At 40.6% G+C, this 16154-nt stretch overlaps 1 protein-coding gene across 1 annotated transcript; it reads left to right on the top strand.

Moving 5' to 3' along the window:
* The first annotated feature begins 815 nt into the window (after positions 1 to 815).
* RTCA (RNA 3'-terminal phosphate cyclase) lies at positions 816 to 10641 on the top strand. The gene is made up of 11 exons (XM_058808566.1): positions 816 to 1029; positions 1135 to 1235; positions 2109 to 2252; positions 3018 to 3141; positions 3620 to 3678; positions 4194 to 4335; positions 5435 to 5559; positions 5688 to 5746; positions 7223 to 7317; positions 8418 to 8522; positions 8874 to 10641. The coding sequence occupies exons 1-11, from the start codon at positions 985 to 987 to the stop codon at positions 8976 to 8978; spliced, it is 1104 nt and encodes a 367-aa protein (XP_058664549.1). The 5' UTR covers positions 816 to 984; the 3' UTR covers positions 8979 to 10641.
* Positions 10642 to 16154: the final 5513 nt, after the last annotated feature.

Here is a 16154-nt window from a genome sequence, read left to right as displayed (position 1 = left end):
GCCAACCAGCAGCGGTGGGGCCCGGCCCGCACACGCCCACGGGAGGGACCGCGAGAGGGTTCGCGTGCGGGCCAGAGCCGCGGGTGGCCGTGCACGGCGTGCAGCTTCTCCGGGCCGCGGTAGCGGAAACGGCAGCGCGAAAAGCCTGGCCATTCCCTGTACACGTGTAATAAAGTCCCGAGTGAGCCTGCCAGAACAACACGCCCGTGTCTGTGGTTCTGCGTGCAGGGTGATTGTAACCAGGTGGGGATCGACCTCTTCGCACAGGTGACGAGCGACAGGGCATAGTCTTAAGATGCGCCAGGGGAGGTTTACGTTGAACATTAGGAAAAATCTCTTCACAGAAAGGGTGATTAGACATTGGAACGGGCTGCCCAGGAAGGAGGTGGAGATAGAACCCCAGAAGAGTTTAAGGAAAAGACTGGACGTGGAACTTAGTGCCACGATCTGATTGACATGGTGGTATTCATTTATAGGCTGGACTTGATAATCTCAGAGGTCTTTTACAACCTAATTCATTCTGTGATTCTGAGGAAAAGTAGCGTGAAACGAGGAGAGCAACAGTCCGGCTGCTCTCCTCCGGCGGCAGCGCTGTACCCACGGCTCTGATCTCCCAGGAGCCGCGGTTGTCACCGCTCCGGCCCTCAGGACAAGGGAGAGGCACTGCCTCCTGCGGGACTCGGTCAGTACCGCGAGGACAATGGAGCTAGTCCCAGCCCCCGCCGGATAGCCGGGCCCGCCGGCTGCTCCTCCCCGCGGCGGAGCCGCCCCGACCAACCCGCGGAGGGCGGGCGGGCAGGGAGGCACCTCCGCTCTGCGCCTGCCCGGCACCGCCGCCCGCCCCGGTACTGCAGCATCCCGGGCCCGCCGCCGCCGTCAAACACTCTTAGCCCGGGGCTGTTTCGCCGAGGGCTCGCCGTGTTTAGGGCCCCGCCGGGATCCCATCGGCGCGGCCTCTGCGAGATACACCGCTCATCGCCAGCCATGGACGGGGACAGGGTGGAGATAGACGGCGGGATCATGGAGGGGGTGAGCGCCAGCGGGCCGCGGCTTACCTGGCCCCGGGCAGCGGTACGGGCCGGCCGGGTGTGCGGGATGCGCCGTAGCGCCTGACGAGCCCATTTCTCCGTGCAGGGCGGGCAGATCCTGCGGGTGTCCACGGCGCTGAGCTGCCTGCTGGGGCTGCCGCTGCGGGTGCGCCGGATCCGCGCCGGGCGCAGCCAGCCCGGCCTCAGGTGAGACCCTCCCCGGGCGGTCCCGGGGCGCTCAGCCGGTCACTTACGGCGTGTGGGGCCCTCCCGGGCTGGGGCACGGCCACGCAAGGCCTCGGCTGCTCTCGTCTGAAACGTTTGCGTTTCCATTGCTTTAAAAGAGCCTTTTTACTAAAATATCCTGTCTGTGGCTCTCAAGGAGTGAGGGGGAACGCTGCGGCATGAAGCGCGCTCGGTTCTCTTGCCGGTGCCCTCAGCTCGGTCCCGCCCGGGCCGCAGGCGGGGCAGGTGAGGGCGCGGCCCGGGGAATGGTTCCACAGGTGCTGAGCGGAACACGCTTTGAAACGGGGAACACACTGATGTAATGCTGAGCAAAACACAGCTTACCGAGCCTACAGTGCTAAGAACAGATAGGGCATATCCTAATGCTGATACAGTTAGCGTATTTCCAGTGTTAAAAACAGTTGGTGTATTTCCTATTTAGATTATCCTAACAAATGGAAACAAGCACAAGACAAGTACATAGCAAGCCTGTTAACTGTCTTGTAGCCCTGCAGCTGGTTCTGGCTCAGCCAGTATTGCCATCATTATCCCACTGCATTTCTGTCCAAGCATTTATCACATTAGGACAAGTGGCTGCTCTTGCATCTCATCTATGTGTCTTGGGCCCATGCTAGTGGAAAAGATCCAGAATCCTGCATATCCCAGTATGGCCTGAATGCCACTCTTTTGCTCCTGAGGACTCAGAAGTACTGCAGCAACCAGAGTGAATTTCTGATCCTTGTCTGATTCAAAATTTGCAGTTGTAGTTTTTTAGTGTGTTTAGTGGTTATTTTAATGTAACAGAAGCACGTGGTCTACTTGTATGTGTCTTTAACTGTGTATTGTCACTCTAAGACCTCAGCATCTGTCTGGATTGGAGATGATTCGAGATTTGTGTGATGGGAAGCTGAATGGTGGAGAAATTGGCTCAACAGAAATAACCTTCACTCCTGGGAAGATCAAAGGTGGAACCCACATAGCAGATACAAAAACAGCAGGGTATGTCTTTGTACACTAGCTTCTGATAACTTTAAAATTGTCACAATAGATGGGGTGGGGGAAAAAAGAACATTTATGCTTTGGTAATGACCCCAGGATATGTGCTGCCTGAGCCAGATTTATGTGAGCAAAGAACCTGTAGTATAGGTAGGATATGCAGGAAGTACATGTGAAGTTTAAAAGTATGATTGATATAAAAGCTGAATTCTTGGTTCATGTCATGGAAAAAGCAGCTTTAAAACTTCAGGTGTAATTTCCTCATGTTAGTGTGCTACATACCAGACCAAGTGCATTAAATTAAATGAGTATCTCACATCCATGAAGTCTGAAATAATCACCATATAATAAAGTAAATTTTGACATTTTACTTATGCTCATAAGTAGCACAGTATGTCATATTGCTCTTTTGGAAATGGGACATATTCCATCCATGTATTACATTGTTAGTGCTGCCTAAGCCTTTTCTACTACCTAAACCCACAGTTTTCATAGTCCCATCACTATACTAAGGAAGATACATAACTTTATTTCAAACAGAACTATTAAAGATGCAATTAATGTGAAATGAAAACTTTCATATTTAGGCTTGGTAAGGACATGAAGTTTTAAAGTAGTATATTTTAAGACTGATAAGTTTATAGATAATTTTAAAAATAAAATGCAAAAGTAAATGTTCTAGTAAAATGTTCCTTGATGTATAATGATTCTATGGAACTGTATGGATTATGAGTGTATGACATTTGAGTGTGTTATTATTGCTTTCAGGAGTGTGTGCCTACTGATGCAGGTAGCAATGCCCTGTGTGCTGTTTGCTGCTTCCCCATCAGAGCTTCATTTAAAAGGTGGGACTAATGCGGAGATGGCTCCCCAGATAGACTACACAGTCATGGTAGGGAGAAATTCCTTTGCCTTGGTGCATCTTCCCTGAGTATGTGTGCAATGTCACTGCTGTTCCTCTGTTACTCTTACTGCAAATCTATTTGTGGTTATGGAATTAGGCATGGAACATAACACCGTTAGTGTACTGGCTGTAGAGAGCAATCAGTGTTTCATAGAATTTCCTGAAATGGCAAATAGTCTCTTTGGTTTCAATTATTACAGAAAATTTCACTTAAAATTTATTCTTTTTTCTAGAAGTGCTGTGAATTACTCTTCTTTTTTCCATAAGGAAATCCTTTTACACAAAGTGACATTGAAAATGAAGTATGAGGAATGTCAAATAAGCTATATGGATGAGACTAACTTTTTTTTTGATAATGCAACTGAAATTTTTGTGTTGAGCTCTTTTTTTTTTCTTCTAAGATTGTATAACATAGTGGGAAATTATCAATGCAAAATAAATTCACTCTTATATGTTTCTTTTTCAGGTTTTCAAGCCAATAGTTGAAAAGTTCAATTTCACATTTAATTGTGACATAAAGAGGAGGTGAGTTGCGGAGCAGTGCAGCAGAGCTGGGCCTTACTGAACCCATGTGTGAGCAGAGGCACACAAGGGGCTCTCAGTCAAGCTGAGGGGTGAATTTATAATACATGAACTAATCTGCATTAGCTGCCCCTGTGTGTACTGTCACCACATGATGAATGGACAGGGTTCTTGGCTGTCTTTTCTTTTCATTGCTGAGTCTACAGCTGCTGTGTAATGTTGCCTGTTGGCTCCCCTGAGGGGAGCACATGCTGACCAGGCAGTGCATTACTGAGCTTTTTCCAAGGAGCAGTTGGGTTGGTGTTAGGAAGTTAATAAGATGTTCATTACAGAGGATTACTGTTAGAGAGCCTAATTCCATTATAAGGGTTTCTAAGGCACACATCAAGAAAATTGGTATGTACAGTAACAGGGAACATAAAAATGTATAGTAAAATGTATGAAGAGCCTCCTGGCCTTTTTCTTGGTTTCCTTGTGATCATTGCATTTAATTATGTCCAATTACTGTTTCTAAATAGGGGCTACTATCCTCAAGGAGGTGGTGAAGTTGTAGTCCAGATGTCTCCAGTCAAAGAGCTGAGCCCAATAAACTTAACAGAACGTGGCACAGTGACAAAGATTTATGGAAGGGCATTTGTTGCTGGAGCACTGCCTATCAAAGTAAGTGCTTATCATGGCTCTGGTGGCATCCAACTTTATATAGCTATATAAAATTGTATGCAATCTGCTCAACATTCCTCTGGTTTCCTGCCACAAGCTAAGCAACCTTATTAAATGGTTTCAATTATTCAGGCTGCAGAATATTATATTGGACATACCTAAAATTTATTAATTGTACGGCAGTGTAAAGCTAAAATGGGAAATGAGAGCAGTATCCTCATCCTTCATAGGACTATTCACAAGTCTTTGGCATGTATTGAGGGATGTCTTATGATTTATGTATTCTTCATATTCATGTGCATTATTTTAAATCTGAAATTAGGGCCCTTGTGCATAAATTTATGAGCACTGTAATAGGTGGAGGCCAGTCTACAACAACCATTGCTAAGGGTATTAGAACAGGTTAAGGGTAGGTTTAACCAAAAATAAAAGGAGATAAATTTGCTCCTTTATATCTCCTCTTTTCTATTCTTCTGTCTTGAGTGCTGGGATCTCCTTGAGGTTCCTTCTCACATAAAGGCTAGGAATTAATAGAGGAAGGAAGAGAAGCTGAGTTACTTTTTGAAAAGCTATGGACTGCTGGTTTTGGTCTTAAAATCTCCAAACCTGTGAATATAGCTGTGATTAGATCACAGGAATGGGATAAGCTCCCTATGTCCCCATTTGCTTGCAATGTAAAATTGTTGTTTTGTGTATTCTGTCATACAGAGTATATTCTGTACAATTGTGGGGTGGAGTTTTTGCACTTGGTTTTGGGATGAGTTATTTTTAGAATTGAAAGTTTTGTGAGAAGACTAAAATAATTTTTTTTTTCTCTATGAATGAAGAAAAGTTCATTAATTTCTATTGATACTGATTTCTACATACATTTCTATAACTGTCATTTTTATAGGATCTAATATTCTAATATGGTAGAAAAACTTTCAGGAAAAAGATCATGTTCAGATCCTGCTTATAGGGGTGTATAACAATCCTTTGTTTTTCTAGTTAATAAAGTAGCCCCTTTATTCAGGGATTGACTGTAATAGTTGAATTTATGAGGAAAAAGCATTGCTATATTACATAATTTAACTACTGGATTTATATCTTGTCTTGTTAGCTGGCAAAAGACATGTCAGCAGCAGCAGTGAGGTGCATCAGAAAAGAAATCAGAGACCTCTACATTAACATTCAGCCTGTCAGAGAACCTGATGATCAAGCTGTTGGGACTGGAAGTGGAATAATGTGAGTCCAAGCTTTCTATTGTTATCTCTGATCTTGTTGGTTAATTAGCTAGGACCTGATTACATATCTGATAAATAAACTGTAATATGAGTGATTTTGATTTTAATTATTTTTGATTTTCTGCTTAGTATTGTTGCAGAGACCTCAACGGGTTGTTTGTTAGCTGGGTCATCACTTGGCAAGAGAGGTAAGACTTCTGTGAATTCTTTGAGACTCAATATACCAATAACAAATAGGAATCTGAAGTATCACCCGTTTAAAAATCTGATGCTCTGAATGTTTCAGTGGTGTCCCTCAGGGGTCTGTGCTGGGGCCAGTTCTGTTTAATATTTTTATTGATGACATGGATGAGGGTTTAGAGTCCTTTATTAGCAAATTTGCAGATGACACTAAGCTGGGAACGTGTGTTGATCTGTTAGAGGGACAGAGGGCTTTGCAGAGGGACTTGGAACGGTTGGATGGATGGGCAGAATCTAATGGGATGAGGTTCAATAAGTCCAAGTGCCGAGTCCTGCACTTTGGCCACAATAACCCCCTGCACCGATATAAGCTGGGGACAGTGTGGCTGGACAGTGCTCAGGTGGAAAGGGACCTGGGGGTGCTGGTTGACAGTCGGCTGAACATGAGCCAGCAGTGTATCCAGGTGGCCAAGAAGGCCAATGGCATCCTGGCCAGTATCAGGAACAGTGTGGCCAGCAGGAGCAGGGAGGTCATTCTTCCCCTGTACTCAGCACTGGTGAGGCCTCACCTGGAGTATTGCGTCCAGTTCTGGGCCCCTCACTTTAGGAGGGACGTTGAGATGCTTGAGCGTGTCCAGAGGAGAGCAATGAGACTGGTGAGGGGCTTGGAGCACAAGCCATATGAAGAACGACTGAGGGAGCTGGGGTTGTTCAGCCTGGAGAAAAGGAGACTCAGGGGTGACCTTATCACTCTCTTCAGCTTCCTGAAGGGTGGCTGTGGTGAGCTGGGGGTCAGTCTCTTTCTCCGGGCAACAACAGACAGAACAAGAGGACACAGTCTCAAGCTGCGCCAAGGGAGATACAGGCTAGAATTAAGGAGGAAGTATTTTACAGAAAGAGTGGTCAAATACTGGAATCATCTACCAAGGGAGGTGGTAGAGTCACCATCCCTCGAAGAGTTTAAAAAAAGACTGGATGTGGCACTTGGTGCCATGATCTAGTTGAGGTGTTAGAACATGGGTTGACTCGATAATCTTAAAGGTCTCTTCCAACCTAGAATTTCTGTGATTCTGTGAAATATATGCTTTTAGAAATAAAGGACAACAGAAATCAGCAGATTTAAAACACAGTAAATGGAAATTTACAAAAATTACAGAACTGTTAAGTTTACCTTGTATCAGAATGGAGAATCACTGGAAATATTTCTGAACTTCAGGAGCATAGACTTTGTTTTAACATATGTTTTTCTGACTAAATGAAGCTGCTTTTTTTCCGCTGCTTAGGAAATATAAACTATATATAAGCATAAGATGGGAAGATGGGATTTTTTTTTTTAAAGCAGACACTTGAGGCAAGAGCATTAGTTTTAAAGAAGATAAGATCTAAAAAGTTGACAATTTCTTGGGTTGTTTTCTGGGTGTTTTTTTCTTTTGTACTTTTAAAACTTTAAATAGTAATTTTCAGCTTTCTGATTCCTCTCTTAGGAAAGAATGCTGACAAAGTTGGCATTGAAGCAGCAGAGATGCTGCTTCAGAATCTTAAACATGGTGGAACTGTGGATGATTCTCTGCAAGACCAAGTAAGGTTCCTACATGTGTTCACATGAAGTTGAAGTAGCAAGAACATGCATGCACTATTTGAAAACAATATAGATCTGAATAGGGAAGGGACAAGATGTTAGTACTCTCAGAGATGTGTAGTCACAAGATCACTAGGATTAGCAAATTACATACAGTTTTTAGGAACCACAAATGCTTTTAGCATTGTACCAACACCCTCAAATTTTGCCTTTCTGTAACCCTCCGTAAGTATGGAAGACAGAGGCAGGAACTTGCTTCTATTTGGCATTCCATGTGGTGCAGTGATAATAGCTCCCTCCTTACATATATAGAATGATACTCAGGGAAGGTACTAGGGAATATCTAGAACATGCTCCCAATTATCTTACTCCCCTAATTTCATTTGAGAATGAAGGCCCTCCACTGCCTTATCTTAGCCTGATAAGAATCTTGGTCTGGTTTAGCTAGGATGATGCTAGCTCTTAGCTGTAAACACCTGGGCACACATGAATATTATGTAGTATAATAAATATTTGGGTCTTGGACTCAGCCTACTTTTTTCAAAGCATGCAAGTACTGTTGATGGGAACAAGCCACAGCCAGAGTCACTGTGTATGGGAACTGCACAGAGTTAATCACACCTGGCAGTATTCTTGTCATGGTGATGGTTTTAAGTCAAATCAAAGTGTTTGGGGTGTCTCTCTGGTGAATATGTGATCAGGAAGTGTTGGAATTGAAAGTACCTCTTCCTGAGATTCTCTCCATAGAAGTAAACTACTAATCTGGAGTTTGATGTGGCTTGGGGAAATTTTGGGGCAATACAGTGGGGGAGAGCAAAGTTAATTGTAATAACAGGGATTCAGGGCCAGGAATTCAGTAATAGGAATTCAGGGGCTACTGTGGAAAAATACCCCTTCTGTAATAGGTATTACAGTAGCAATCTCCAAACTTCTGGAGCCGTGGATCACTCTTCAAACTCAGCTTCATGAACTTTTATCAAACTTAGAAGAGAAAATTTTTATATTTACACAAATTTTGCATGTTTTAGTTGGGGTTTTTTAATCAGTAAATTCCTTGAATCTGAAGAATGGCTTAATAATTACCTTTCCCTCAATTTCAGCTGATCATTTTTATGGCATTAGCAAAAGGAGTGTCTAAAGTGAAAAGTGGACCAATTACACTGCATACTCAAACAGCTATACACTTTGCAGAGCAGCTAACAAAGGTGAGTCCAAACATTCAGGAAGTTTTACCTTTCATTTTCTTCCAGTAGCTTGGCAGTGTACAGTTCATCAGGCAGTGTGAGCTGAACTTGATCATGGAGGAGAAGCATTGATGAAACAATTGCTGTAGTATTTACCTGGGAGTTTTCCTGTACAAAGTGAGCCTACTCTAGATTTAAAGGCTTTTAGAATGGTTAGATACTTTTACCATATTTATTTAAATGTTTTTTTGAATTAAATCTGTCAAAGCTATAATATACATAAACATGTGGCAATACAATTATTTGACATCAGATACTCAATATTGTGTATGTGATAACTTAATCAGTGATGCATTTCTAATCCTCTTCTAGGCCAAATTTACTGTGACAAAGTCAGAAGAGGAAGACCCTGGTAATGATACCTATATCATTGAGTGCCAAGGAATGGGGATGATAAATTCAAACTTAAAATGCTAAAAAAAAAAAGAAAAAAAGAAAGGCAGCAAGCTGCCAAAAGCAACATTCAACATACCTCAGTGATGTATTGCACTACACTTCATTGGATGTATGATCTGCCTGAAGAGGAGGAGCCTTCTGTCACATCTGAGTCATTTAACTTGAAGGTTGACATCAAGTTTTTCCTTGGTATGATGAAAATCTGTCATGTGAAAATGAAAACTTTACTTTGTTTTTTTTTACTATTAGCAGCAAAATGAGTAGCAACAGGACAGCAAATAGCATATACTGTATGTATGCAAGAGCTTCAGCTGGAGGCTTTGAACTTTACCTGAGTAGAAAATAACTATAGAAAATAGCTATTTTAGTTCAGTATTTCTTTCACTTTTAAAAACTGCAAGTTCTGTTCTCTGGAAACCTTTATGTTATGAGGTACATGGAATTAAATGCACCATCAAATCTGTATTGCTGTTCTTCCTTAGCCATTTGCTAAATAATAAAGCAGTAGCACCCTATAACAGGCTGATACTTATATTTGCTGGTATCTCAGCAGGTTGTGCTTGGGAAAGGTGGATATAAAATAAATTTTCAGAAGCATAGTTTCTTTTTCTCCCTGTGGAAAGAAGAGTCAATGCATAAGATACTCTTTTAAATCTTTTTTTTAATCTATTTTATGATAGATGCTCAGGCAAGCTAAATCAATATACCACATTACAGCCCAGACACCAAGAATTGACTCCATGATATGATTTTATTTTCTAGCTGCAGTTGCCCTTGTCACTTAGCATACTAACTGAGGCTACATTTTCACTGAGGTGGTGCTCTTTTTGAAGGGAGTACTTAATTTCAGCTGAGATTAGGGTGCTGTTGAACACACATACACACACAGTACCCATGTGTGTGGACATGGAGTACTGTAAATGCATACAAATTGTGTAGGCATATAAAATCCAGGTGTGTTATCCCCTATCTGGGCATTAAGTAAAGAAGAGCTTCTACCAGGCTGGTGTTGAGGTGTTGATCATGCTACAAAAACTTTCTCTGAAGTAGAAGGAAGGTGAAATGAGAAATAGGGCACAACTGGTTTTGCATATGAAGACCCCAATCAAGGAGTTGGAATCACTTAACCAAAACTGTATAAATGCACTCTGGAAGCTTGAACTGATTTTCAAGTTCCCCAGCCCATCCTGCAGCCGTTGTTCTAAGTTTTTTTTCCTCAGTTGGGACTATTGAATCTAACTGCTGAAGATGCAACTTGGAGGTATTGTTTGCTGTACTAATTGACATAATTACTTACTTAATGCATTACTGTACATTTCTAATACCAGGAAAATCCCTTGCTAATATCCAAAAAAGTTCACCAACTATCTACTTAACAGTATCGTTCGTCTTAGGGTTTTCCCTGTATTGCAAAGGAATGCTATTAATTTCCAACTAATTATTTTTCTCTAGTACTGGGAGTAGTCTGAAGGGGGCAATAGTCACCTGCTGAAGTAGTTTTGGGACACAGACTCGACATCCTTTGAAGAACACTTGAGTTACTCAGCCATGCTGTTAATGATTATCTGTGTTCCCTTTTTTGAAGAATTCTGAATGTATTAAAAAAATAACTTGAAAGAAAATACCAAAGAAGTTGCTGTCTGTGCTTAAGAAAACAAGCTCTTAAAACCAAATTTGATTGGATCTTTACCCATTTTCATTATTCAAAAGATTAATATACTTGACTTGGTTTTTGAATGTACAGATTTTGTTATCAATGAAAGTTTTAAAAAATATTTTTTTAAAATCACTAAATAAAACAAAATTCAGTTGAACAAAAAAATCCCATTGAAAAATTGAAGTGCAATTTTTGTCTTCCAGACATAGAAAAACATGTAAATGCTCAGCCAGCACATTTAAGAAAGATTAACAAACCCAGGTTACCAGTGATGCCTTGAGAGGATACCTAGAATAAAGGCTAGACAGAAATAAAGGAATAAAGTAGGTGTTTTTTAAAAAAACTCTTCAAAAGATACATCTTGGGCAGTACAAGAGCCTGGCTGTGGCCCCACCCAAGATGGACTCTGGGTCATGAGTTTTCAAACTTTTCTAAGTTTTGGTCCATTTACAAAACTTATAAACTTATTGGGGTTAATTGTCCACTTACAGCTCCAGGTTATGAAGTCCCATCCTCCCAGACGGCACTCCTCAACTCACTGTGGTTTGCACTTTTTGGGCCTGAAGCTGCAACAGGATTGTTTTGTCTAATTGAACTGTGATGAGAACTTGCTGATACTTTATATGAAGTTCAGAGTCATATACTAATGCAGTACAGAATCTGGAGAATATGAAAGCTAAATATGAAAGTGTGTTCCACAGAGCACTGTCATTCCTAACTAGCAGTCCTTGCTTGCCTGGTCAAGCACCCAGCCCTTGCTCCTTGTGCCCCGACCTTGAGGCCAGCAGTGGGCAGGGGAGAGGCTGCAGAGCTGCCCCTTCTTTGCTTGCCTTGTCATTGTGAGGGCTGTCCCCTAGTGCCATCCCTGCTGGGCTTCCTGCACTGGAGGAAGCTGGAGCTGGTTTGACAAGGATTTACATGCAACCTTTTTCTCCTTGGGATTGGAAAAGCTTTAGATGGGAGTCATCCACAACAGGTTTTACTCCTCAATGGGATTAAATTCTCCAAATAATTGTTACCCCCTGCTACACACACACACACACACACACACACACACACACACATATATAGCACACATATACACACATACAGAATCCTGTTACCCAGGCCCAATTCACATCCTGTCACTTCATGGTAACCTCTTACCAGGAAATGTTTATTGTAATTCCTCTTCTTTTTCTACGTATCATAATTACTCTTCATTACATGTATACTTAAACAAATTTTAACTGAAATTATAAAAACCATTAAATGGATTTGGGATTACTGCTGTCATTCATGTTCTGTCAGGTTGCTAGCTTCTCTTTTCAATGGAGTTCTTCACCATAAAACTTAAATCCTCTGGGCTTACATTTACTTTCAATTCACTTGATTTTAAATCTATGAGTCAAAACACGAGCTGCAGACCTTGTTACTTCACACTCCTACATTGCACATGTTGTATGCATTTGGGCTTAAATTTTAGAGCATAAATAATTCTTTAAATTAATGCAGTGTGTGCAAATTAGTTGTTGGTAGTTAGTGGTGTAACTTTTTTTTTTTTAAACACCCTGTCCTCTTTGAATATTAACTGATATTTACAGGGCATTACTGGAAGCTTTTTAACTTTCATTTTTATCCATTTGCAATCACAAATCTTTTAACTATAAGGTTGGATTAAGTCACTGGTGAGAATGTATTAACCTTTTGTTCAGGAAGAGATGAGACATTGCTTGCACCTGCTCCACAAATATGCACTGGGTTTTCTTATGTTAATCAGGCACATTTGAATCTTATATAAAAACTTCAGTGTGGGTGTACAGATACAACTAAGATGCTTACATTTAGTGCTGCTCAAACAAGTAGTGGCAATGACTCAGAAGTTCTATGTACCAAGGAAATGGGATAAATCCTCTCCAACTGTGTGTCTCTGGTGCACTTGCATGAAAGAATTGTGTTTGGATGAATGCAGTGATCAGAGGCACTGCACTCAGGTATGTGGGGACTGGAGCTGCAAGACAAATAAAACGGGCATTATTTGCAGCCAGTTAGAAAACTTTCTCCAGGAAATACTGCACTCTGGTTCTGTCTGAACTCTGTTCCTCTCAAAAAGGATATTTTTGAACCTTTTCTCCTTTCATGCCCCTAGATTGTCTGGTGACTGTTCCTCTTCTGAGCCTGGGTGTTTCATTCTGGTCACTGACATGTTAGTGACACGTTCACTATTTTCTAGCCCATTTTGGGACCGCTGCATCCAGTTTTGGGCCCCTCCATCCAAGGAAAACACCAGGGGTGAAGCTGGTCTGGGGCTGGAGCTCTGTGAGGAGGGACTGGGGGAAGGGGAGGGAATGGGCTCAGAGCTACCAGCAAATGGCCAGTGCCTGCACAGGGTGAGGGAGGAGATGGAGTCAGGCCCATGGAGCATGGCAGAGGGTGAGAAACAGAAATGAGAGATGCTCAGGCTGACCAGAGCCCTGACTGACCCAGCTTGAGCTCAGGGCTCACCCTGCATTGTGCAGCAGTTTTGACCAGAGCCCACCTGTGATCCTTTCCCACCTCATCCTATGAGCCTGAAATCCCTATCCAGCAAGTAATGGTTATCCCAACATAGTGTGGAAGAATTCTCTAAGATATTCCAGCACACATTATCTAGAAGTGATGATGCTGAAATCAACCATAGGTTAAATAAAACACTTCACTAAACAAAGGTGCATATAGGAAAAAAATTGTCAACACAAATTCTTTAGAATGGAAACAATTAAGAAATTTTAGAATTAGAGCTACATCTTTAATTCAAAAGAAGTGACTACAAACACAGATATCAAATCCGTTGGTGATCAGAGAGAATAGGAAATAATATCAATATCTAATAATCAAGTAAAATAGGTCAGCTGAAAAGTGCTTCCCTAATATTTGACTGCAGAAAGGTCAGTAAAGGCAGGTAAAACAAGTGAGAACATAGTCCTGTGTAAACTTGGGCAGAACCAGATTTTTTCTTTTAATCCCAGATTTTCTATTGCCTTGAAGGCCAAAGTTCAAGGCTTAGGAAACCTACTGATAAGTGCACTTAAAAGCAAAAAGCTCTTGTGGAGTGTGCATATGGGGAACGTCCCAGTGCGAGCTGAGTGATTTTGAATTTTTGTCCCACCCAACTGTCTTTCCTCTGCCCAGGAGGCTTTCTGTGCAATGCTTTCCAAATCCAAAGTATCTGGGATCCCATAATGATAGGACATCTGCTAGAACAAGGAACACTTATTGGAAAATCACACTTTCAAATAATAACTGAATCTTTTTCTTCCCATAAAACTTTTTAGGATTAAATTTTAGACTTTTTATGTCACAGCATACAAGTTTTCAAAGATCCATTGCAAGAAAAAATATCAGCTCAGAAAACATCTAATGTTATTTTTCTTTTTCTCCTTCCAGAGATATTTTTCTATCTATTTTGACTTTCATTACCAAATAAATGATTCCTATATAAAAAGACAATTTGTTACAGGGTTTAATGATTTTTTTTTCATATGGAAACCACTGCATAAACAGAATTTTACATGCATTGCACTTTTCTAGTTTATACAACGCCAACTGACTTGAAGTTTATCCAATTCCTGTAATCCAGAAATGCTCTAGTAGATCATATGCTTTCTCAGCTATTAATCTTTGTAGCATCAGAACAAACTCAGGCTTCTGTTACTTCTTTCTTATATTAATACTGCATTCCATTAAAAAAACTGATGAATAAAGCATTCACTTTTGAACAGAATGGGTCTTACAGAAAATGCCTGCGCAGACTAAGACAAGTTCCAATATACTGTGTTTTAGAAACAGCAGTCATAGCTTCTTTGTAATATAATAGCAAATATTTGCTTTTAATATGATGAAACCATGACTGGGAATTTACATTTTTTAAAATGAAGATGGAACTTGGGCTATTGACACAAATTAAAATGGTTATTAGATTATATCATTTGGAAAGAAAGGAAGGAAGAGTAAGCAGTGAGTCTAAACATGATTTCCATAACTTTTGTTCTACCATCATCTCCCCCAAATTCTCCATAGACAACTATGATTTTGAATTCTGCTTTGCTGAAATGGCTTGCTAAGAAATACTTTACAGCAAATGTTTTATGCTCACTCAATATCCCTTTCAGCTATGAAAATTTACCAATTATATTGCTTTTTACAAAAATTAGTCCTTTCTTCCCCTGCTCTGTTTCTCAAGATTCCTTAGGTTTTTCTTTTCTCCCTGATCAAAGGTAAGTTAAAAGTTAGGTTCTCTACCAGCACCTCTCTATTCTAAGCTGCAAGCACAAAGAAAGAGTCTCAATTCACAGAATATCCAAGTAAGTCAAAGCAGTTGCTCTGAAGTAGCACTGGAAAGCACTGACCCTGACTGAACAGGGAATATCAACAAGTGCTGACAAATCTTAGATAGCTACAGAGGACTCGTCATCAGAAATGAGGATAAGCACATGGCCCCCTTATGTTAAAGTGATTTGGTGGTGCTGTATAAATATCTCTTATCAGAACAGGATTGCTAGCATTCTCTGCTATGTGGGAGAGTTCATTTTCATAATCAAATTATCAGATGTAAAACTATAAAGAAAGATTCTTTAAACTAAGCTGAACTGTATGAACTCAAAATAGGACTTAAAAATTAATTACATTTCGTAAAGACTGGCAAATCTTGGGCATTCTATCTATTGAAAGCTTTCATCTTTTTATCCCCACATATTCCCCACGTCATAGCTCTGGGCTTTGAACTTCAGCTCCTCAGTTTTACCAGTGATCTTGCTACACACTGTTGAGTTCTCAGCTGGAACAATATTACCTTTGCTGGGGTTTTTTTCCTCTTTCCATTGCATAATATAGAAGTCTCTACTCTCAAAAGCATTTAAAATACTTCTTAATTCTGTTTTTTTTTCTTTATCTATTTTTCAGTTCTAAAATGGAATTATTTCATAAAACAACTACCAAAAATCCATCTAAGCTGCTCATTTTGTTGAAGGGAAAGAAAAATACCTATGCAGCCATGTCATAGAAACATTTAAATGTACTGATTTCTTTCACCTTATTAGTTACAACTGGAAAAATATTTTCGAACTTGATGGACTTCTGGAGAAAAACAGTTAACTGGTTTAGAAATTTATCTCTTTCAATAAGACAGAGCCTGCTGCCAGGTAAAGTTGAGAATATTTACATACCTGTATGAAGTCCTGATTCCAGAAGTGGCTCTTTGTGTTCCCACTGAAGTTTACAATTGTTGCAATGTGCTCAGCTCCTCTGAAATTGAGGATACATTTAAATTTTCTTGTCTTTTTTTTTTTCATCAGTTTTAAAACCTATGTAGATAAAGACAGCTTTAATTAGTAAAAATGAAATAGACTATTTAGAGTGGGTTAAGATAATATATAATATACTAAACTAAAATACTTTCTATATTAACCCTTAGTGCTTGCAGTGAGAAATGAATGTAATAGAATTAGTGATAGCCACCTTCACAGAGGAAAAGGTCAGTGTGATGGTGAACTAACTTCCTTTTAACACAGTTTGGTCAGTCA

The sequence above is a fragment of the Ammospiza caudacuta genome, chromosome 7 (assembly GCF_027887145.1).
Source record: "Ammospiza caudacuta isolate bAmmCau1 chromosome 7, bAmmCau1.pri, whole genome shotgun sequence".
Taxonomy (NCBI): Eukaryota; Metazoa; Chordata; class Aves; order Passeriformes; family Passerellidae; genus Ammospiza; species Ammospiza caudacuta.
This window is presented reverse-complemented; position numbering and strand designations above follow the sequence as displayed.